The sequence below is a fragment of the Hyla sarda genome, chromosome 5 (genome assembly GCF_029499605.1).
Source record: "Hyla sarda isolate aHylSar1 chromosome 5, aHylSar1.hap1, whole genome shotgun sequence".
Classification (NCBI taxonomy): Eukaryota; Metazoa; Chordata; class Amphibia; order Anura; family Hylidae; genus Hyla; species Hyla sarda.
In genome coordinates this window covers 145,328,419-145,353,342 of record NC_079193.1, presented here as the reverse complement: position 1 = coordinate 145,353,342, position 24,924 = coordinate 145,328,419, and the positions used below count along the sequence as shown (strand labels likewise).

Below are 24,924 nucleotides of genomic sequence, written 5' to 3'. Positions count from 1 at the left end.
AAAAATGGGATCAAAAATTTGAAAATGTTGCATTTTTCTAGCTTTGAAGCTCTCTGCTTGTAAGGAAAACAGACATTCAAATAAATTATATATTGATTCACATATACAATATGTCTGCTTTATGTTTCCATCATAAAGTTGACATGTTTTTACTTTTGGAAGACATCAGAGGGCTTCAAAGTTCAGCAGCAATTTTCCAATTTTTCACAACATTTTCAAATTCAGAATTTTTTTACGGACCAGTTCAGTTTTGAAGTGGGTTTGAAGGGCCTTCAAATTAGAAATACCCCACAAATGACCCCATTATAAAACTGCACCCCTCAAAGTATCCAAAATTACATTCAGTAAGTTTGTCAACCCTTTAGGTGTTTCACAGGAATAGCAGCAAAGTGAAGGAGAAAATTCAAAATCTTCATTTTTTACACTCGTATGTTCTTGTAGACCCAGTTTTTGAATTTTTACAAGTGTTAATAGGAGAAAAAGCTCCCCCAAAATTTGTAACCCAAATTCTCTTGATTAAGGAAATACCTCATATGTGTATGTCAAGTGTTCGGCGGGCGCTTTAGAGGGCTCAGAAGTTAAGGAGCAACAGTGGGATTTTGAAGAGGGAATTTTGCAGAAATGGTTTTTGGGGGGGTATGTTACATTTTGGAAACTACACCCCTCAAGGCACATAGCAAGGGGTCCAGTGAGCCTTAACACATCACAGGTGTTTGACGACTTTTCGTTAAAATCGCATGTGTAAATGAAAAAAAATTGCAGTTTTCCCCCAAATTTTCAATTTTTTACAAAAGGTAATGGGAGAAAATGCCCCCCAAAATTGGGGGGCATTTGGGTTCCTCAGACTCAACCCTCAGTTGGCATGGCCCTCATGCTGATGCTGCAACCTCCAGGCTCTCTCATTGTGCTGCCATATGGTCTCCTTATGCTGATGCTGCCACCTCCAGGCTCTCTCATTGTGCCACCATATGGTCTCCTCATGCTGATGCTTCCACCTCCAGGCTCTCTCATTGTTCTGCTCTATGGTCTCCTCATGCTGATGCTGCCACCTCCAGGCTCTCTCATTGTGCTGCTCTATGGTCTCCCCATGCTGATGCTTCCACCTCCAGGCTCTCTCATTGTGCTGCTCTATGGTCTCCTCGTGCTGATGCTTCCACCTCCAGGCTCTCTCATTTTGCTGCCATGGATACTGCAAAACATAATTAAGGTTCTGGTCCCCAGTTTCAGAAATTCCTCTGCATTGGACCACAAGTAACTATTGAGGATATGCATTAACTAAAACGTAACTTTTCTTAGGATAAAATAACGTTTTCTTAGGGAACAACGTATGGTCCATTGTAACAGGTGGGGGTAAAAACTTTGTCTGTAAGGCCCTACTCTTGCACTATTAATTCCCTTCTTGGCAAGTGTTACTCGTCCTTAAAAGGGCAGCCTCACACAGGAACCTCTCCCTATTTCCAACTAAAAACCATGGGAAAGGACAATGTTTTTAGGTCGAAATAGGGTGAGGTTCCTGTGTGGGGCCGGCCCTTTTTAGGACGAGTAACACTTGCCAATGAGGGAATTAATAATGCGAGAAAAAGGCCATACAGGGGAAGTTTGTACCCGCACCAGTTACAATGAACCATACATTGTTATCTTCCACCTTTTAGAGGTATCACATCAATACTTGGTGGTGTAGATGGCACATGGTGTTTTTTGCACACTTTTCCTTTTTTTTATTTAAAATTTTTTATTGATCCATATATTTTATCCTATGAATAATGTTAAAAGTAAAGTTTTACATAATGCATATCTTCAATACTTACTTGTGCACACAAACACTTTTACAAAAAAGACAGTTTTCTTCTGCCTACCTGCCTCAGCTACTCTTCTGATCCTGCCACCCGCCTGATGCCACACATCTGATGCCACACATCTGATGCCAAGTTCTCCTTTTTTTCACCCACCTTCATCACCGGGTACTGGTATTGCCACCCACCACCCTACTATGTCACCGGGTCACTTTCAGGACTCCTTGTGCTGCTGATGACACCTCCAGACTGTCTCATTCTGCTACCATCTGTTCTCCTCAAGCTGCTTCCAACTCCAGGCTGTCTCATACTGCCACCATATGTTCTCCTCATGCTGATGCCAGCTCCAGGCTGTCTCATTCTGCCACCATATGTTCTCCTCATGCTGCTGCCACCTCCGGGCTGTCTCATTTTGCCACTATGTGATCACCTCATGCTGATGCCACCTCCAGGCTGTGTCATTCAGCCACTATATGGTCTCCACACGCTGCCGCCACCTCCACGCTGTGTCATTCAGCCACTATATGTTCTCCTCCTACTAATGCCTCCTCCAGGCTCTGTCATTGTGCCACTTTGGGACAGTGATTCTAATAGCGACACCTCTAATCTGCATATCATACTGAATAACAGTATTATTTCTCTAACCTGGCACATACCCTATGCGTGTTACAGCAAGGCAAAGTGTTCTACACCCCTATTGAGGCTCTCTGTAGGCCAGAAATAGCAGTTTTTAATAGAGATTCTCTGTGAATAAATCCGGACCAAACCAAATTTTTTCAGAAAATTTGTCGAATCAGCCGAATTGAATTAAAAAAAATTCACTCATCTCTATTAGTAACTATTAGATTTTCTATGTTCTTCTTTAATATTTAGGACAGCTTTTTAAAAGTGAAATAATCAATCTGATTGGTTGCTATAGGCAACTGCACCACTCCTTTTCTACGCAAGTTTTGATAACTTTCCCCCATGTTTTTTTTTATTTAACTTCAGTTCCAAAATAAAGTACAATAACAAACATAAGGAATAAAATGAGAAATATAAAAACTAAATCTTTTTAAAAAACAAGTAAAAAATGTTGTATACTGGAATTCTTTTGAGAGTTTACAGTTAGCACTTGTAATTGTTGTGGCAATTGCTGAGTATAAACTGCTCCCATTGAGACTGACTATATGTCTGTAGCCTCAAAATAAGGGGGACATGTGAACTCTGTATGGTGCAAAAGTGATAATGATGACAATAAAGCATCTGCCTCAGCAGTAGACTGCACAGGACAGACAATGATTATTATGGAGTTAACACTTACATGGGGCCATGGGGCTGACTGGTCCACAGACCTTTAGGCTTTATTGTGCACACTAACATATGTTTTCATTTGTCTAGCTAAAATTTTAAATCATTTAATAAAATTTTATATCCCCAAAAGAAAGTAGATCTTACATGAAGTAAATGATTTTTTACCCTACAATTTACTTTAATCACACACATTGACATATATATATATATATATATATAGATAGATAGATAGATAGATAGATAGATATGTTATTTATTGTTGAATGTATTACCTTCATCTGCTTGATATTATCTGCACTTTTCCTTTGTTGGTGGTTGCTGTTGATAAAGCTAGTAAAAATTAAATACAATATTTTATAATATGATTGTATCATAATATTGTTACCATTGAAAGGTATCCTTCTTGTGGAGTTTAAAAACATTTAAGTAGGACCCTAAAAGAGTCTTGTTGGGGCCTCCATCTGGTTAAGACACAGCAGTAAACCCCCAAAAAAGATGGAATAGTGAAGTAGACTATTCTTCTAACAAAAAAGAATGTATGAACCTGGGCTTCATTCTGAGTGTTCTATCCTTCCCATCTGCATAGCGGTTTTTCTACTAGCAATTATTAGCCCTTTTTATGGCTACATCACTCCAGAGAGTAGTGTTACCCTACAGGAGGAATTAGGAACTGTTTTGTGTGCACAGTTAGCAGGAAGATCCAGATAAGTAACCAAAGTAAAAATTGAATGGGAGCTCTATATAAAACCAGAATTCATGGCTGAGGATACTGCATTGCGCATTACCTGATGTGCCAAATATACTGCAAGAAAAACAAAATACCAAAGCAGTCCTGCTAGACTAAGGATAATAGATAGAAAGAAATTTATATAAGATTGTGTCTTTTGCAGGGCCCTTGCATCAGACCATATGTATAAAAGCAAAAAAGAAAAAAATATTAACAATTTTAAAAAATAATATTATGCACCATTGGTAAGTATAGTTTTCCAGTAATTTGGTGATCTCTTCACCATAACTGGCGTACTGTAATGAGGCAACAGGGTAATGTCCTCTCCACAATATGGGAACAATGATTTACAATTCAGTTAGTAAGTTGTCCTTTATGGAAATGGCTCTGGCGGCGCCGTGCTTGTAATGTAGACCGAAAGTGTGGCTTGTGTTCAGTATAAGCGCTCTGCAGAGCTGTAGTGCCCCTATTTGCTGCCCACTTTACACTGATAGCACAGGGCTATTATGTTAGTGTCCTTGAGGGTGGGGGTTAGGGTTAGGTGCCAAGCAAGTGCACGGTGCAGCACTGGAGATCCTGGACAAGTGCGCTGTGCAGCACTGGAGATCCTGGACAAGTGCGCTGTGCAGCACTGGAGATCCTGGACAAGTGCGCTGTGCAGTGCTGGAGGTGCCGGACAACTGCGCTATGCAGGGAAGCGCCTCTTACCAGTGTTACCGATATCGGTTGGTTGCTGCAGGGCACGTCCTAATTCAGTTTGTTGGGGGGCAGCATGAATATTGTTCATTTAGCGTGCATCTACTTCTGGATTTGCAATGATGGTTGTAGTAGTGAATTGCAAATCACTGTACCCATATTGTGGAGAGGACATTACCCTGTTGCCTCGTTACAGTTGCCAGTTACGGTGAAGAGATCACCAAGTTACTAGAATCCACACCAAATAGGGGAACTATACTTACCAATGGTGCATAATATTATTTTTTAACATTTTTAATATTTTTTACTTTTTGTTTTTATACATATTATCTGTCTGATGCAAGGGCCCTGCAAAAGACACTTTTGTATGTGAATTAATATTGTATTTAATATGCGTAATACATATATCTATTGGACATATTCTTATATCTGTTTCTTTCTTTCTATCTATTATCCTTTGCTTAGCAGTACTGCTTCGCTATTTTAGTTTTTCTTGAAGATCCAGATAAGGCCTAAACGTGTGGGAGAAGCTATGAGCCTGTAGCTACGTTGTGGCCCTGAATTGAGCTGAGCACTATGTTCTACCAGCAACTATTAGCTCTTTTTATGGCTACATCAGTCCAGAGAGGCCCCCAATAAAGTATTGCTTATACAGTGGTCCCTCAAGTTACAATATTAATTGGTTCCAGGATGACCATTGTATGTTGAAACCATTGTATGTTGAGACCATAACTCTATGGAAACCTGGTAATTGGTTCTGAAGCCACCAAAATGTCATCACAAATAGGAAAAGGTGAGGGTTAAAGAAAAATAAGTAGACAACTAATACAGATAAAACAAGACCTTACATATAAAAGTAAGAAAGAGCTGCTGGGGGCTGTAAATCACTGTCTATGTCAGTGTTTCCCAACCAGGGTGCCTCCAGCTGTTGCAAAACTACAACTCCCAGCATGCCCGGAAAGCCAACTGCTGTCCGGGCATGCTGGGAGTTGTAGTTTTGCAAAAGCTGGAGGCACCCTGGTTGGGAAACACTGGTTTATGTAGAGGACAGGAGCTTCTTCAGGGTCCTATACAGTACACACAGTGTCCCAAATGGAGCCACCCTTACTTGGTGTCCAAAGGAGCAGCTAACCCTGGCACAGGTAAGGGGTAGTACAGAACTTGTAGTTCCTCCCTGTACTGTAGGGGGCGCTACCAGACAGCCGGTCAGTGCATTCACTTAAGTAATACAGGTGATTTACCAGTAAAATGCCCATTCTGATTGGTCAGTTCCTCCAGTTGTGAAATGTCTCACAGATCTGGACTGTCCTTGGCATAGTATGTTGAGTCTGGTTTCAAGTTACGATGGTTCAGAAAAAAATATTGTATGTTGAAACTATTGTATGTTGAGGCCATTGTAAGTTGAGGGATCACTGTACTTTGGAATCATCTGCTTCAATTGTGCTGGCTATTTTTCAATTTTTTTTTTCTTTTTGTTATATTTGTAAATTACTTCTATCCTTCCAGTACTTATTAGCAGTTGTATATTACTGAGAAAGTTCTTTTGTTTTTGGATTTCTTTTTTTTCTGTCCACAGTGCTCTCTGCTGACACCTCTGTCTGTATCAGGAACTGTACAGAACAACATTGGTTTGCTATGAGGATTTGCTCCTGTTCTGGGCAGTTCCTGATACGGACAGAGGTTTCAGCAGAGAGCACCGTGGACAGAAAAAAGAAATCCATAAAGAAATCCAAAGAAATCATATCGCGTCGGTCCCGGCGCTCATCAGCGGCCGGGACCCGCGGCTAATACCACACATCGCCGATCGCGGCGATGTGCGGTATTAACCCTTTAGAAGCGGCGGTCAAAGCTGACCGCCGCTTCTAAAGGCGAAAGTAAAAGTGACCCGGCTGCTCAGTCGGGCTGTTCGGGACCGCCGTGGTGAAATCGCGGCGTCCCGAACAGCTGACCGGACACCGGGAGGGCCCTTACCTGCCTCCTCGGTGTCCGATCGGCGAATGACTGCTCCGTGCCTGAGATCCAGGCAGGAGCAGTCAAGCGCCGATAACACTGATCACAGGCGTGTTAATACACGCCTGTGATCTGTGTAAAAGATCAGTGTGTGCAGTGTTATAGGTCCCTATGGGACCTATAACACTGCAAAAAAAATGTAAAAAAAAAAGTGTTAATAAAGGTCATTTAACCCCTTCCCTAATAAAAGTTTGAATCACCCCCCTTTTCCCATAAAAAAATAAAACAGTGTAAAAAAAATAAACATATGTGGTATCACCGTGTGCGCAAATGTCTAAACTATAAAAATATATCATTAATTAAACCGCACATTCAATGGCGTACGCGCCAAAAAATTCCAAAGTCCAAAAAAGCGTATTTTGGTCACTTTTTATACCATTAAAAAATGAATAAAAAGTGATCAAAAAGTCAGATCAAAACAAAAATCATACCGATAAAAACTTCAGATCACGGCGCAAAAAATTAGTCCTCATACCGCCCTGTAAGTGGAAAAATAAAAAAGTTATAGGGGTCAGAATATGACATTTTTAAACTTATAAATTTTCCTGCATGTAGTTATGATTTTTTCCAGAAGTGCGACAAAATCAAACCTATATAAGTAGGGTATCATTTTAACCGTATGGACCTACAGAATAATGATAAGGTGTAATTTTTACCGAAATATGCACTGCGTAGAAATGGAAGCCCCCAAAATTCACAAAATGGCGTTTTTTCTTCAATTTTGTCGCACAATGATTTTTTTTTCCGTTTCGCTGTGCTTTTTTGGGTAAAATGACTAATGTCACTGCAAAGTAGAATTGGCGACGCAAAAAATAAGCCATAATATGGATTTTTAGGTGGAAAATTGAAAGGGTTATGATTTTTAAAAGGTAAGGAGGAAAAAACGAAAGTGCAAAAACGGAAAAACTCTGAGTCCTTAAGGGGTTAAGACAGTGCTCTAGCTGGGCAACTCAAGAACACACAGTGTTTTCCCTAAGCCACTGTGGCTGTATGTTTCAGATCATTGTCTTGTCATGGTGCCAAACCAACACTTCACAAAAATTTACAGTGCCAAAAAGATTTAAGTTGCTTCTCCCCAGTTACAAACATTCCTCTGCATTAGACCTTTTTTCATTATATCATCTCCTCATTCTTCAGTCACCTCCAGGCTGTGCCATTCAGCCACTATATGGTCTCCTCATGCTTTTGCCAACTCCAGGCTGTACCATTCAGCCACTATATGGTCTCCTCATGCTTTTGCCAACTCCAGGCTGTGCCATTCAGCCACTATATGTTCTACACATGCTGCCACAACTCCAGGCTGTGCCATTCAGCCACTATATGGTCTCCTCATGCTTTTGCCAACTCCAGGCTCTACCATTCAGCCACTATATGGTCTCCTCATGCTTTTGCCAACTCCAGACTGTCCCTTCAGCCATTATATGGTCTCCTCATATGCCGCCAGTTACAAACATTCCTCCGTATTAGAACTTTTTTCACTATATCATCTCCTCGTGCTTCAGCCACCTCCAGGCTATGCCATTCAGCCACAATATGGTCTCCTCATGCTTTTTCCAACTCCAGGCTGTGCCATTCAGCCACTATATGGTCTCCTCATGCTTTTTCCAACTCCAGACTGTGCCATTCAGCCACTATATGGTCTCCTCATGCTTTTTCCAACTCCAGGCTGTGCCATTCAGCCACTATATGGTCTCCTCATGCTTTTGCCAACTCCAGGCTGTGCCATTCAGCCACTATATGGTCTCCTCATGCTTTTGCCAACTCCAGGCTGTACCATTCAGCCACTATATGGTCTCCTCATGCTTTTGCCAACTCCAGGCTGTACCATTCAGCCACTATATGGTCTCCTCATGCTTTTGCCAACTCCAGACTGTGCCTTCAGCCACTATATTGTCTCCTCATATGCCGCCAGTTACAAACATTCCTCCGTATTAGAACTTTTTTCACTATATCATCTCCTCGTGCTTCAGCCACCTCCAGGCTATGCCATTCAGCCACTATATGGTCTCCTCATGCTTTTGCCAACTCCAAGCTGTGCCATTCAGCCACTATATGGTCTCCTCATGCTTTTTCCAACTCCAGACTGTGCCATTCAGCCACTGTATGGTCTCCTCATGCTTTTTCCAACTCCAGGCTGTGCCATTCAGCCACTATATGGTCTCCTCATGCTTTTGCCAACTCCAGGCTGTGCCATTCAGCCACTATATGTTCTACACATGCTGCCACCAACTCTAGGCTGTGCCATTCAGCCACTATATGGTCTCCTCATGCTTTTGCCAACTCCAGGCTGTGCCATTCAGCCACTATATGGTCTCCTCATGCTTTTGCCAACTCCAGGCTGTGCCATTCAGTCACTATATGCTCTACACATGCTGCCACCAACTCCAGGCTGTGCTATTCAGCCACTATATGTTCTGGAGAGAAGAGGTGGAAAAAACTATCCCTACTAGGTGCTATCTCCAGAGGAGAAAATAAAAGTGAGGAGAATCCTCTTAATCCAATACAACTTGTTTATTAAATAAACAAAAATAAAATAACAGACTATATCAAAGCAAGACGCATTTCAGGTATTGTACCACCCTTCCTCAGTTGCAGATGTGAAACATCATCTTCATATCATCAGATGCCTGATGAAGGGGTTCACCTTGAAATGCATTGCATTATGGGTAAATAAACTGTTTGCTTCAAACAAGATCCAAGCGCCTGCCTGATCCTGTGTTTTTTTCGGAGGAAATTTTGTGATACCTACTGTGAAGCATTGAGGTGGAAACATCATGCTTTGGGGCTGTTTTTCTGCTAAGGGACCAAGGGACAACTTATCCGTGTAAAGGAATGAATTAAGGGGGCCATATATTGTGATATTTTGAATGAAAACCTCCTCCCATCAGCAAGGGCATTGAAGATGAAACGTGGCTGAGTCTTTTAGCATGACAATGATGCCAAACACACTAACCGGGCAACAAAGGAGTGGCTTGGTAAGAAGCATTTCAATGTCCTCAAATGGCCTAGCCAGTCTCCAGATCTCAAACCTATAGAAAACCTTTGGAGGGAGTTAAGTCTGTGTTGCCCAACAACAGCCCCAAAACATCACTACTCTGGAGGAGATCTGCATGGAGGAATGGGCCAAAATACCAGCAACAGTTTGTGAAAACCTTGTGAAGACTTACAGAAAACATTTGACCTCTGTCATTGCCAACAAAGGGTATATAACAAAGCATTGAGATGAACTTTTGTTATTGACCAAATACTTATTTTCCACAATAATTTGCAAATAAATTCTTTAAAAATCAGACAATGTGCTTTTATGGATTTGTTTTCTCATTATGTCTCTCATAGTTGAGATATATCTATGATGGAAATTACAGGCCTCTCATCTTTCTAGGTGGGGGAACGTGCACAATTCGTAGCTGACTAAATACTTTTTTGCCCCACTGTACTTGACTTGGTAAAACAAGTGCGCTGTACCCATATGCTGCTTATTAATTTCAGAATGTGCCAGAGACATGCTCTAAAGCAGAATATACCCATGTGGAAGGGGTGAATGGCAATTCAATCAAGGCAAAATATAGTAAGCAAAGTCTCTGCTCTATTTTCATCATAGTCAGGCCTGTGAAGTTTCTTCCTTTCAGTACAGAAACTCATGCAGTTTCAGATTAGCCCTAACAAAAGCATGTTTCTGCGGTCTACAAAGAAGCCTACTCCTTCCCTCTTACACAGGATTCATGACCTGTGCAGGAGAAAAAGTTATGTGGTTCACTGTCACGATGCCGGCTGGCAGGTAGTGGATCCTCTGTGCCAGAGAGGGATTGGCGTGGACCGTGCTAGAGGATCGGTTCTAAGTCACTACTGGTTTTCACCAGAGCCCGCCGCAAAGCGGGATGGTCTTGCTGCGGCGGTAGTGACCAGGTCGTATCCCCTAGCAACGGCTCAACCTCTCTGGCTGCTGAAGATAGGCGCGGTACAAGGGAGTAGACAGAAGCAAGGTCGGACGTAGCAGAAGGTCGGGGCAGGCAGCAAGGATCGTAGTCAGGGGCAACGGCAGAAGGTCTGGAATCACAGGCAAGGAACACACAAGGAACGCTTTCACTGGCACTAGGGCAACAAGATCCGGCGAGGGAGTGAAGGGGAAGTGAGGTGATATAGGGAAGTGCACAGGTGTAAACACTAATTGGAACCACTGCACCAATCAGCGGTGCAGTGGCCCTTTAAATCGCAAAGACCCGGCGCGCGCGCGCCCTAGGGAGCGGGGCCGCGCGCGCCGGGACAGAACTGACGGGGAGCGAGTAAGGTACGGGAGCCGGGGTGCGCATCGCGAGCGGGCGCTACCCGCATCGCGAATCGCATCCCGGCCGGAGGTAGTAACGCAGCGCCCCGGGTCCGTGGAACCGACCGGGGCGCTGCAGTGAGGGAAGTGTAGCGAGCGCTCCGGGGAGGAGCGGGGACCCGGAGCGCTCGGCGTAACAGTACCCCCCCCCTTGGGTCTCCCCCTCTTCTTGGGGCCTGAGAACCTGAGGATCAGACTTTTGTCCAGGATATTGTCCTCAGGTTCCCAGGACCTCTCTTCTGGACCACAACCCTCCCAATCCACTAAAAAAAAAGTTCTTCCCCTGACCTTTTTAGAGGCCAAAATCTCTTTGACAGAGAAGATGTCCGAGGAGCCGGAAACAGGAGTGGGAGGAACAGATTTAGGAGAAAAACGGTTGAGGATGAGAGGTTTAAGAAGAGAGACGTGAAAGGCATTAGGGATACGAAGAGAAGGAGGAAGAAGAAGTTTGTAAGAGACAGGATTAATTTGACACAAAACTTTAAAAGGACCAAGATAGCGTGGTCCCAACTTATAGCTCGGGACACGGAAACGGACATATTTAGCGGAGAGCCATACCTTGTCTCCAGGGGAAAAAATGGGAGGAGCTCTTCTTTTCTTATCTGCGAATCTCTTCATGCGAGAAGAAGCCTGTAAGAGAGAATTTTGGGTCTCTTTCCATATGGTGGAAAGATCACGAGAAATTTCATCCACAGCGGGCAGACCAGAGGGCAAGGGGGTAGGGAGGGGGGGAAGAGGGTGACGGCCGTACACCACGAAAAACGGAGATTTGGAGGAAGATTCAGAGATTCTGAAATTATACGAGAATTCGGCCCAAGGTAGAAGATCTGCCCAGTCATCCTGGCGGGAGGAAACAAAATGTCGTAAATAGTCACCCAAGATCTGGTTAATTCTCTCTACTTGTCCATTGGATTGAGGATGGTATGCAGAAGAAAAATTTAATTTAATCTTGAGTTGTTTACAGAGAGCCCTCCAGAATTTAGACACAAATTGGACGCCTCTATCCGAGACGATCTGTGTAGGCAACCCGTGAAGACGAAAAATGTGTACAAAAAATTGTTTAGCCAACTGAGGCGCTGAAGGAAGACCAGGAAGAGGGATGAAATGTGCCATTTTGGAGAATCGATCAACGACCACCCAAATAACAGTGTTGCCATGGGATGGGGGTAAGTCAGTAATAAAATCCATACCAATCAGAGACCAAGGTTGTTCGGGGACAGGTAGAGGATGAAGAAAACCAGCGGGCTTCTGGCGAGGAGTCTTATCCCGGGCACAGATAGTGCAGGCTCGCACAAAGTCCACCACATCAGTCTCTAGAGTCGGCCACCAATAGAAGCGAGAGATGAGTTGCACAGATTTCTTGATGCCCGCATGACCTGCGAGATGGGAGGAGTGACCCCATTTGAGGATCCCAAGGCGTTGGCGTGGAGAAACAAAGGTCTTTCCTGGAGGAGTTTGCCTGATGGAGGCTGGAGAAGTGGAAATCAGGCAGTCAGGAGGAATGATGTGTTGAGGAGAGAGTTCAATTTCAGAGGCATCTGAGGAACGAGAGAGAGCATCGGCCCTAATGTTTTTATCAGCAGGCCGAAAGTGAATTTCAAAATTAAATCGGGCAAAGAACAGAGACCACCTGGCCTGACGAGGATTCAGCCGTTGGGCAGACTGGAGGTAGGAGAGGTTCTTGTGATCGGTGTAAATAATAACTGGAAATCTTGATCCCTCCAGCAGATGCCTCCATTCCTCAAGTGCTAATTTAATGGCTAGAAGCTCTCGATCCCCGATGGAGTAGTTCCTCTCCGCCGGAGAGAAGGTCCTGGAAAAAAAACCACAAGTAACAGCATGCCCGGAAGAGTTTTTTTGTAGAAGGACAGCTCCAGCTCCCACTGAGGAGGCATCAACCTCCAATAGGAAGGGTTTAGATGGGTCAGGTCTGGAGAGCACGGGAGCCGAAGAAAAGGCAGACTTGAGTCGTTTAAAGGCGTCTTCCGCTTGAGGAGGCCAAGACTTGGGATCGGCATTTTTTTTTGTTAAAGCCACAATAGGAGCCACAATGGTAGAAAAATGTGGAATAAATTGCCTGTAATAATTGGCGAACCCCAAAAAACGTTGGATGGCACGGAGTCCGGAGGGGCGTGGCCAATCTAAGACGGCAGAGAGTTTATCTGGGTCCATTTGTAGTCCCTGGCCAGAGACCAAGTATCCTAGAAAAGGAAGAGATTGGCATTCAAACAGACATTTCTCTATTTTGGCATAGAGTTGATTATCACGAAGTCTCTGAAGAACCATACGGACATGCTGGCGGTGTTCTTCAAGATTGGCAGAAAAAATCAGGATATCGTCCAGATATACAACAACACAGGAGTATAGTAGATCACGAAAAATTTCATTAACAAAGTCTTGGAAGACGGCAGGGGCGTTGCATAGACCAAAGGGCATGACCAGATACTCAAAGTGTCCATCTCTGGTGTTAAATGCCGTTTTCCATTCATCCCCCTCTCTGATGCGGATGAGATTATAAGCCCCTCTTAAGTCCAGTTTGGTAAAAATATGGGCACCTTGGAGACGATCAAAGAGTTCAGAGATGAGGGGTAGGGGGTAGCGGTTCTTAACCGTGATTTTATTAAGACCGCGGTAGTCAATGCAAGGACGTAGAGAGCCATCTTTTTTGGACACAAAGAAAAATCCGGCTCCGGCAGGAGAGGAGGATTTACGGATAAAGCCCTTTTTTAAATTTTCTTGGACGTATTCAGACATGGCAAGAGTCTCTGGGACGGACAGAGGATAGATTCTGCCCCGGGGTGGAGTAGTGCCCGGGAGGAGGTCAATGGGACAATCATAAGGCCTGTGAGGAGGTAGAGTCTCAGCTTGTTTTTTGCAAAAAACGTCCGCAAAGTCCATATAGGCCTTAGGGAGACCGGTTACATGAGGAAGCACAGGGACACGGCAAGGTTTACTGGGAACCGGTTTTAAGCAGTCCTTGGAACAAGAGGGCCCCCAACTCTTGATCTCCCCAGTGGACCAATCCAGGATTGGGGAATGGAGTTGAAGCCAGGGAAGTCCAAGAAGGATTTCAGAAGTGCAATTGGGGAGAACCAACAGTTCAATCCTCTCGTGATGAGATCCGATGCACATTAGAAGGGGCTCCGTGCGGAAACGTATAGTACAGTCCAATCTTTCATTGTTTACACAATTGATGTAGAGGGGTCTGGCGAGACTGGTCACCGGGATGTTGAACCTGTTGACGAGGGAGGCTAAGATGAAATTTCCTGCAGATCCAGAGTCCAAGAAGGCCACAGCAGAGAAGGAGAAGGCAGAGGCAGACATCCGCACAGGCACAGTAAGACGTGGAGAAGCAGAGTAGACATCAAGGACTGTCTCACCTTTGTGCGGAGTCAGCGGACGTCTTTCCAGGCGGGGAGGACGGATAGGACAATCCTTCAGGAAGTGTTCGGTACTAGCACAGTACAGGCAGAGATTCTCCATGCGGCGTCGTGTCCTCTCTTGGGGTGTCAGGCGAGACCGGTCGACCTGCATAGCCTCCACGGCGGGAGGCACAGGAACAGATTGCAGGGGACCAGAGGAGAGAGGAGCCGGGGAGAAGAAACGCCTCGTGCGAACAGAGTCCATATCCTGGCGGAGCTCCTGACGCCGTTCGGAAAAACGCATGTCAATGCGAGTGGCAAGATGGATGAGTTCATGTAGGTTAGCAGGGATTCCTCGTGCGGCCAGAACATCTTTAATGTTGCTGGATAGGCCTTTTTTAAAGGTCGCGCAGAGTGCCTCATTATTCCAGGATAATTCTGAAGCAAGGGTACGGAACTGTACGGCATACTCGCCAACGGAAGAATTACCCTGGACCAGGTTCAACAGGGCAGTCTCAGCAGAAGAGGCTCGGGCAGGTTCCTCAAAGACACTTCGAATTTCCGAGAAGAAGGAGTGTACAGAGGCAGTGACGGGGTCATTGCGGTCCCAGAGCGGTGTGGCCCAAGCCAGGGCTTTTCCAGACAGCAGGCTGACTACGAAAGCCACCTTAGACCTTTCAGTGGGGAACTGGTCCGACATCATCTCCAAGTGTAATGAACATTGGGAAAGAAAGCCACGGCAAAACTTAGAGTCCCCATCAAATTTATCCGGCAAGGATAGTCGTATTCCAGAAGCGGCCACTCGCTGCGGAGGAGGTACAGGAGCTGGCGGAGGAGATGATTGCTGGAGCTGTGGTAGTAACTGTTGTAGCATAACAGTCAGTTGAGACAGCTGTTGGCCTTGTTGCGCAATCTGTTGTGACTGCTGGGCGACCACCGTGGTGAGGTCAGCGACAACTGGCAGAGGAACTTCAGCGGGATCCATGGCCGGATCTACTGTCACGATGCCGGCTGGCAGGTAGTGGATCCTCTGTGCCAGAGAGGGATTGGCGTGGACCGTGCTAGAGGATCGGTTCTAAGTCACTACTGGTTTTCACCAGAGCCCGCCGCAAAGCGGGATGGTCTTGCTGCGGCGGTAGTGACCAGGTCGTATCCCCTAGCAACGGCTCAACCTCTCTGGCTGCTGAAGATAGGCGCGGTACAAGGGAGTAGACAGAAGCAAGGTCGGACGTAGCAGAAGGTCGGGGCAGGCAGCAAGGATCGTAGTCAGGGGCAACGGCAGAAGGTCTGGAATCACAGGCAAGGAACACACAAGGAACGCTTTCACTGGCACTAGGGCAACAAGATCCGGCGAGGGAGTGAAGGGGAAGTGAGGTGATATAGGGAAGTGCACAGGTGTAAACACTAATTGGAACCACTGCACCAATCAGCGGTGCAGTGGCCCTTTAAATCGCAAAGACCCGGCGCGCGCGCGCCCTAGGGAGCGGGGCCGCGCGCGCCGGGACAGAACTGACGGGGAGCGAGTAAGGTACGGGAGCCGGGGTGCGCATCGCGAGCGGGCGCTACCCGCATCGCGAATCGCATCCCGGCCGGAGGTAGTAACGCAGCGCCCCGGGTCCGTGGAACCGACCGGGGCGCTGCAGTGAGGGAAGTGTAGCGAGCGCTCCGGGGAGGAGCGGGGACCCGGAGCGCTCGGCGTAACATTCACATTAAAAAGAAAACTCAATAGGTCTCCTGAAAGAAGAAAAAGTGTTCAAAGACGGTAGTTATCTCCTAAGGGAAAGAAAAAAACAAATCCCTACTGTGTAGAATAGAGACCCATTAGTTGGACATCAAGCTATCTATGACAGTTCTTCCTGAAAGGCAGAACCAATAATTCTGTTTTTGGTTTATGTTTTTCCAAGAAAAGAGCTGCAAATAATTAAAGGGGTGATCCTGAAATTCTTGAGCTTATTCAATATACTTTCACATCTCCTTCATTAACATAGACAAGTGCAATGATGTATTTATGAGCTCTATAAACTAGAGAATTGTTTTGTTAACATGTCAGTGCCCCATCATAAAAAGCCCTTATAACATGTAACTGCAGCCTTTAATGAACAAATCTTTGATGAATATGAAAGGAAAAAGAAGTGGATATTTCACCTTGTAGGAATTGTATCTTTTGTAAATATCTCGCCCGTCACTTTAAATTGACAGTACATTTAAGGGACGTCTCAGTGATACTTTTATGTGTTCACATTTTGCAACTATGTATATATAAATATGTTAAGGATATGCACTATATATATATATATATATATATATATATATATATATATATGTATATATATGTTAACTCTGTGCTATAGCACGAACTACAGAAAGGTGGGCAATACCTGATGGGGCCACGATGGTGAAGTGATTCGGCTGGCTACAAAGAAGACAGACTTCTTTGCTCTCAGACAAGGGGGGATGGGGGGAGGATTAGCCGATACTGGCATAGACCCTGCCCTGGAAAAGCCAAGTGCTGATGGAAGAATATACACTGCTCAAAATAATAAAGGGAACACTAAGATAACACATCCTAGATCTGATTGAATTAACTAATCATATGAAATACTTTCATCTTTACATAGTTGAATGTGCAAACAACTAAATCACACAAAAATTATCAATGGAAATCAAATTTATCAACCCATGGAGGTCTGGATATGGAGTCACCCTCAAAATCAAAGTGGAAAACCACACTACAGGCTGATCCAACTTTGATGTAATGTCCTTAAAACAAGTCAAAATGAGTATCAGTATTGTGTGTGGCCTCCACGTGCCCATATGACCTCCCTACAATGCCTGGGCATGCTCCTGATGAGGTGGTGGATAGTCTCCTGAGGGATGTACTCCCAGACCTGGTCTAAAGCATCTGCCAACTCCTGGACAGTATGTGGCGCAAAGTGGCGTTGGTGGATGGAGCGAGACAGGATGTCCCAGATGTGCTCAATCGGATTCAGAACGTTCTCCATGGCGTCTCCAGATGTCTCCAATCACATCTGTCACATGTGCTCAGTGTGAACCTGCTTTCATCTGTGAAGAGCACAGGGCGCCAGGGGCAAATTTGCCAATCTTGGTGACGTGTTCTCTGGCTGTAAGCACAACCCCCACCTTTGGATGTCGGGCCCTCATACCACCCTCATGAAGTCTGTTTCTGACCGTTTGAGTGGACACATGCACATTTGTGGCCTGCTGGTGGTCATTTTGCAGGGCTCTGAAATGCTCCTCCTGCTCCTCCTTGCACAAAGGCAGAGATAGTGGTCCTGCTGCTGGGTTGTTGCCCTCTTACAGCCTCCTTCATATCTCCTGATGTACTGGCCTGTCTCCTGGTAGCACCTCCATGCTCTGGACACTACGCTGAAAGACACAGCAAACCTTCTTGCCACAGCTCCCATTGATGTGCCATCCTGGATGAGCTGCACTACCTGAACCACTTTTGTGGGTTGTAGACTCCATCTCATGCTACCACTAGAGTGAAAGCACCGCCAGCATTCAAAAGTGACCAAAAAATTAGCCAGGAAGCATAGGAACTAAGAAGTGGTCTGTGGTCACCACCTGCAGAGCCACTACTTTATTGGGGGTGTCTTGCTAATGGCCTATAATTTCTACCTGTTGTCTGTTCCATTTGCACAGCAGCATGTGAAATTGATTGTCAATCAGTGCTGCTTCCTGAGTGGACAGTGTGATTTCACAGAAGTGTGATTGACTTGGAGTTACATTGTGTTATTTAAGTGTTCCCTTTATTTTTTTTGAACAGTGTATTTGGTGACTCAATGTACCGCGTGTAGTATTTCTCAACTCTAGTTTTCCAATACCCAAAAGGTCCCAAATTGAGGACATACCATAGAGAGATACTGTAATTGTGACAATACTTCATCTCACCTGTCTTCATGTGTCCAGTCACAAAATAACATTTGCCTTTGCTTTCGTAGATATTTTTGTACCTAAACATATTGGTATATGAATTATTATAATAGTAATCTGAGTTGACGAGTAGCATTTCTATTGACATTCAACCTAAAGGGGTTATCCAAGCTTTAAAATGAATGACCTGTTAATGTACAAGGGGCTGTATGCAATGTAGAATCTTGCCTGACTGCCGCAGCTGATCAGCAGGGGTGCATAGGTCTGGAATGGAGATGGAGTGCCTTTTTTTTTTTTTTCTTTACATAGCACACACACATTCCGCTCAGAAATTCAGCTGCAGCAAAGTTCCATTGCTTTCAATGGGATCCTATTGCACTGTGCACACAACAGAATTTTGTCATTGGAACATGCAAATGTGTGGAATGTCTGCTCGTGTTTTCTGGGTGACCATAGCCTTACTGGGGATTATACATTAGTGGGGGCACTGTGGACTAGTAGTAAAAGTGGGAGCCATGCTGTGGATCAGGAATGAGATGGGTAGCCTTGCTATGGACCAGGAATAAGAAAGAAGGCCATGCTGGAGACAAGAAATAGGATTTAGAGCAATGCGTAGGACTAAAAATGGGATGGGCAACCATGTTGTGGGCTAGGAAGGAGATCAGTAGCCATGCTGAAAATTAAAAATTTGGGAAGAGTCATGCACCGGACGTAAAATTAGACTGTGTGCAATGCTGGAGTCTAATAATTTAAAGCATAATAAAGCACATCATTTGGGGCTCTTCTATCATTATTTGTGTGCTGTACATACATGCGGACTCTGTTAGACACTGTAACCAGAAAAGCCCACAAAAGACCACTTTTTCATGCAAATTTGTGTGGTCAGCTCATAGGGGTTTTACTGTAAGAAATTATTGTAGGATGTATGTTGTATTTAACCACTTAAAGATGTATGACAAATATATCATTGTTAAGGGTGTATGAAGAGGGCTCCCAAGCCAGCCTGCTCCATACCTGATAAATATCAGCTGCATTTAGCAGCAGACAGACACCGGTAATAGCTGGCACAGAGTGATCTCCATTGCCAGCTATTAACTGGTAAAATGCTGCTGTCAAAGATGACAGTAGCATTCAAACAGCATTTGATCCATTGTCCCCGTTCCATTGTCATGGCAGCCCGAGGCCTTCTAAAGAACTCTTTGCCTGCAGTGACTGATCTGCTTCTACAGTCTGCCATAGGCTATTGAATGGATCAGTTCATTGCAATAGCACTGCATTGATCTGAATAAGCAAACAAATACTTGCTCATACAAGTTCCCTAGAGGGACTAAAAAAAGTGTAAAAAAAAAAAAAAAAGTTCCACAATAGTTTTTAAAAGTATAAAATAAATCCTGTATAGAAAAAATTCTAATGACCCCCCCCCCCCTTTCCCAAAACAAACCCCACAGCGAATGGTGTAAACAAAAATATAACTGTGTTTGTCTTGGCCACATCTTATCCCAGAAACAAATTTATAAAAATCGATCAAAAAGTCCAAAGTGAAGCCAAAGTGGTACATCAACACAGCTCCAAACACTGAAACATAAAAGATGTTATAAAAAGTGTAAAAGTGTATGCTTAAGGGGTTAAATATGGATTACATATTGTTTTTGTTTTGTTTTTAGATGGTGAACAATCCCTTAGCGAACCAGGCAGCAGCAGCTGCAGCAGCAGCAGCTGCCATGGGCTCCATAGCAAGTTCACAGGCCTTTGGTAATGCACTCTCCAGTCTGCAAGGTGTTTCTGGTCAGCTGGTCACAAATGCACAAGGACAGGTATGTGCTTTTATCCATTGATGCAGTCCCTATTAAGTTGTTGGGTCATTTATATATAGTCATTTCAGTGAATTCAGTGATTCTGTGAATCCTGTCTATTTGAAATCAGTTTCAAGCGGTATCCCAGTATGCAAAAAGTTGTGTTGCTGTAGTTTGGAGGGCAGGAGGAGGGGGTAATACTAAAAAAGCCATACTTACCTACCCTGCGGATCTCTTCTCTCTGCTCCCCTTCCCTTTTTTTTTAGCCCAGCAACATATACATTTTTTTAAACTGGAATACCCCTTAAAGACCTCATCGCTCACACACTATTTCTTAGGCATTTTAATGCATTAAGAATGTTCTACGTCTTTCAAAGGTTATTTTTATGGTATTTTGTGGTGCTTTTTATATAGCTGTCATCCTGCTCCTATAAATGTGATTGAATATAGCTCAGTCATAGCTGTTTAATCCTAGTACTTTATGTGGTACAATAAGAAGGTGCTTGGCACTGTACATTCTCTAATAATATTGGTATGACCAATAGACTGTAAGCCAGCATGTTTCACTAACGTAACTGTGTGATGGCATCCTACACGAATATGGGGGAAAAGAAAAGAGATTTCCCTGATCACACACATTGTTACACTTTGTTGATATGCTCTTCTTTTCCGGAGATATGTGAGTTCATATTTTGTCTAACAATTTAGGGAATAGACAGATAGGCATGAACTTCATTTAAATAATGGGATTGACTGGGTGGGATTATGCAGTCCTGGGGTCTGTATTAGGCATACATGTTCCTCGATGAAAAACATTCACTTTATTTGATTGTAACATCACACCCACCACCCCCAGTTTTTAAAACTAAACAGCCACTATTATTATTATTTTTATATAATGTAGATAATAACATTATATGTATGTTTGTAATATACATTGGTTAAAAATTTTTGTATTTTGGGGCAAAAAAATGCTCCACAGACAAAAGTAAGGATGGGACAAGCAGGGCTTTGGGTATGCTCCAAACTTGTCAATAAGCCTGCTATGTCAGTCAGAGGTGTGTCAGGTAGACTTAGAGCAAAGAGCAACCAGTTGTCGGCTTTGAGGAAATAGGGAGGACGTTCCCACATTAAGGGGTTAAAAAAGGTCATTCTGCAGTAAACCCATTCTTAGTCTCCAATAAACTGTCCATCTTAATCTGTATTTTCAAAATTGTTCAGCATAACATATCAGTAAAATGCATGGAAAGTGAATAGCTATTGTTGATGCTCTACAATTCTCAACAATATCGTCTGTTATTTTCAATTGATAAAGTAACCTGTTGCGCACATCTAAAACAAAATGCATTATTTTCGAATAATAAAACTAATGCAGAAAATCAATAAACATCATTCATTGCATTTTTCCCTGTAAATCCCATCAGTTGATTATTTCTGCAGAGGTTCAGTAGATTGAACACATTTTCCTCAGTTCCATTTTTTTTCTTACATAGTAAACAAAGATACATCTGAAGCCTTTTTACCTCCCATTCAAGATCTAGAAAAGATGCTGACCTTGTCATATTTATAGGGATGGAGCAGAATTGTTCCATCACCATCCTGGGTGTTGAACGATGGAGCTTGTCAAAGTGAAACCATATCTAATGAATCATCTTATCGCAGGTGCACACCGCACATATTAAAAGAGGATTGTATGAACAATGTGCCCTCTACAATAACCTTTCAATGTCTACTTTAACCCGTCTTTCAATCCCTTTCATCAGACGATCATCTCGTAAAGCAGATCTTAAACAGAGTCACTTCAAAGACTTCTATGATTATTGGTCAGTGTGAGGATAGAGGGGAAAACACTGTGTTAGAATTGTAACTTTTTCTAATCCAGGCTGCTTCCATGATGTTATCTTACTTGCTACTTTACTAAATAAACCTTTCTCAATAACACACGTGATAAATATATTTTATTAAAGGGGTACTCTGGTGGAAAACTATTTTTTTTTTTTTAAATCAACTGGTGCCAGAAAAGTTAAACAGATTTGTAAATGACTTCTATTTAAAAATTTTAATCCTTCTAGTACTTATCAGCTGCTGTATACTACAGAGGAAGTTATTTTCTTTTTGAATTTCTTTTCTGTCTGTCCACAGTGCTCTCTGATGAAACCTCTGTCTGTATCAGAAACTGTCTAGAGCAGGATAAGTTTGCTATGGGGAATGACTCTGCTCTGGACAGTTCCTGACATGGACAGAGGTGTCAGCAGAGAGCACTGTGGTCAGACATAAAAGAAATTCAAAAAGAAAAGAACTTCCTCTGGAGCATAAAGCAGCTGATAAATACTGGAAGGGTTAAGATTTTTAATAGAAGTCATTTACAAATCTGTTTAACTTTCTGGCACCAGTTGATTTAAAAAAAAATGTTTTCCATCGGAGTACCCCTTTAAGCATTGTTCACTCTATAGTCTATAGACTTCTCAAAAAGGTGAAGTAACCAGCTTATACCAATTAGCAGCAGAGGTGGGTCACCAGTGAGGCCACATACAAAGTACAGGGTTCTTCTTTAACAGCCTCATAGTGTTGAAGGGAGCAGCAGTGCATGTGTCTAACTGCCAATTCATTTAAATAGTGGGGAATGGTACCCCTGCTCTCATGAATGCTTGGACCAACCATAGATCAGAAAATCATCACCTATCCTGCTTCTAGGTAATAAGTGTTGTTGGCAAAAAAAAAAAAAAAAAAAAAAAAAAAAGCCTGTAACTATAAGTTCTAATTGTCGAATTGGTACTTCTAGGTTAATGCTCTTTCACACACTTTTTTTTTTCAAACCACAACAAACACATACATATACAGTATCTCAGTACCTTATATCTTTATTGCTATTTTACTATATCTTTTCATGTGACAACACTGAAGAAAGGACATTCTGCTACAATGTAAAGTAGTGAGTGCACAGCCTGTATAACAGTGTTTAATGTTGCGTCCCCTCAAATCAACTCGACATTAATATTTAAACCTAAAGGTCTAAGATTTGTATAACTGTTAAATTGATTGATATAAATAAAAATGTAAATAAAAAGGGTAGGGAAAAAAATCTAAACATTGGCAACAAAAGTGAGTACACTTGTTGGTGTCCTGTGACTTGTTAGTGTGAATGGGGAGCAGGTGTCTTAAATTTGGTGTTATCGCTCTCTGACTCTCTTAATACTGGTCCCTGGAAGTCCAACATGCCCCCTCATGACAAAGAACTCTCTGAGGGTCTAAAAAAAAGTGTTGGTCTACATAAAGATGATTGCCAAGACTCTGAAACTGAGCTGGTGCATGGTAAACAAGACCATACAGAGGTTTCAAAGCACATGTTCCACAGGCTTGCCATGGTTGACCACAGAAGTTGAATGCACATGCACTCAAACCCAGGGGTTGTCTTTGGGAAGAAGGCATAAGAGTTCTGCCAGCCAGCATTGCTGCAGAGGTTGAAGAGGTGGGAGGGTCAGCCTGTCAGTGCTCAGACCATATGCAACACACTGCATCAACTTGGTTTGCATTGCTATCCTTCAAGAAGGAAGTCTCTTCTAAAGATGATGCACAAGACTAAGGATTGCTTAGATGTTGTCCTGGTCCAGTCAAGCATGGTGGCGGGAGTGTCATAGTCTGGGCCTGCATGAGTGCTGCTGGCACTGGGGAGCTACAGTTCATTGAGAGAACCATGAATTTCAACATGTACTTTGACATACTGAAGCAGAGCATGATCCCCTCCCTTTAGAGACTGGGCCACAGGACAGTATTCCAACATCATAACAACACCAAACACACCTCCAAGACGATCATTGCCGTGTTAAAGAAGCTGAGGGGGAAGGTGAAGGACTGGCCAAGCATGTATCCAGACCTAAATCCTATTGAGCATCTCTGGGGTATCCTTAAATGGAAGGTGGGGGAGCACAACGTTTTTAACACCCACCAGCTCTGTGATATCATCATGGAGGAGTTAAAGAGGACTTCAGTGGCAACCTGTGAAGCTCTGGTGAACTCCATGCCCAAGAGGCTTAAGGCAGTGCTGGAAAATAATGGTAGCCGAACAAAATATTGACACTTTGGGCCGAATTTAATCATTTTGACTTAGGGGGTACCGCCTTTTGTTTCCAAGGTTTAGACATTAAGAGGTTATTCAACAAATTTTTTTTTGCATTGTGCCTGGGCTGACACTATAAAAATGACACAATAAACTTTCTTTCCAACTTTTGCCCAGTGCTGCTGGACTCGGCCCTGGTCTTCTTCCGGCTTCTGGGGCTCAATACATGACACTGCATTGAGCTAATTGCAAGCCACAGCTCAGCTTATCACTGGCAAAGGCGATACATAGCTCCAGCAATTAGCTTAAAAAATATTTTTTTTCTTGATTATCATTGGCATATGATTAACATGTGTATTGATCCAGTGATTTTTCATTATTCCAAAATGACCAAAATCTGCTAAAACCCTATCACCCTGATGTAACAGGAAAAAACTGTAAAGATGTTGCCCATAACAACCAATCACAGCTCAGATTGGATTTTACCAGATCTTGTTAGGATGTGAAAGCTGAGCTGTGATTGGTTGCTGGGGACAAAATCTCTACAAATTTTCTCTCACACTTTTTGATAAAACAAGGCCTCTGTGTGAATTTAGCCCAACATATCAATGAATTATCTTTGTGACATTTATTATCCAGCCTAAACTGTATTTATACTCTTTACAGTTAAAACGCGTTTCTGCCTTGTGAGTTTTCTCTAAATGACTAGTTACATGACTACTCTAAATCTAGTTGATGAATGATTTTGTTTTATTATAGTGATGTGGATGAATCTATTTGCATTTATTTATTCTGTATACATTTTGTAATGTACGCAGATCATTTTGTAGAAATATTTTTTTTCTGTTAATCAAAACATCTCATTGCTTTATTTACATAATAAGATATGAAAAAGGGCGTAAGGGCGTCCATGGGCGTAAATACCTATATACAGTAGGTGCTGTTTCCAGATATGTACCATTGATAATCTTCATT

The 24,924-nt window shown here is 43.2% G+C and overlaps 1 protein-coding gene across 7 annotated transcripts in view; it reads left to right on the top strand.

Annotated features, from left to right (window-relative positions):
* Positions 1-24,924, top strand: part of POU6F2 (POU class 6 homeobox 2) — a 715,277-nt gene that overhangs the window by 607,217 nt on the left and 83,136 nt on the right. For all 7 annotated transcript variants that reach the window (XM_056520455.1, XM_056520451.1, XM_056520454.1 and 4 more), the window contains one exon: positions 19,764-19,913. In XM_056520455.1, the coding sequence (XP_056376430.1) occupies positions 19,764-19,913 (150 nt within the window). The remainder of the gene's footprint in view (positions 1-19,763; positions 19,914-24,924) is intronic.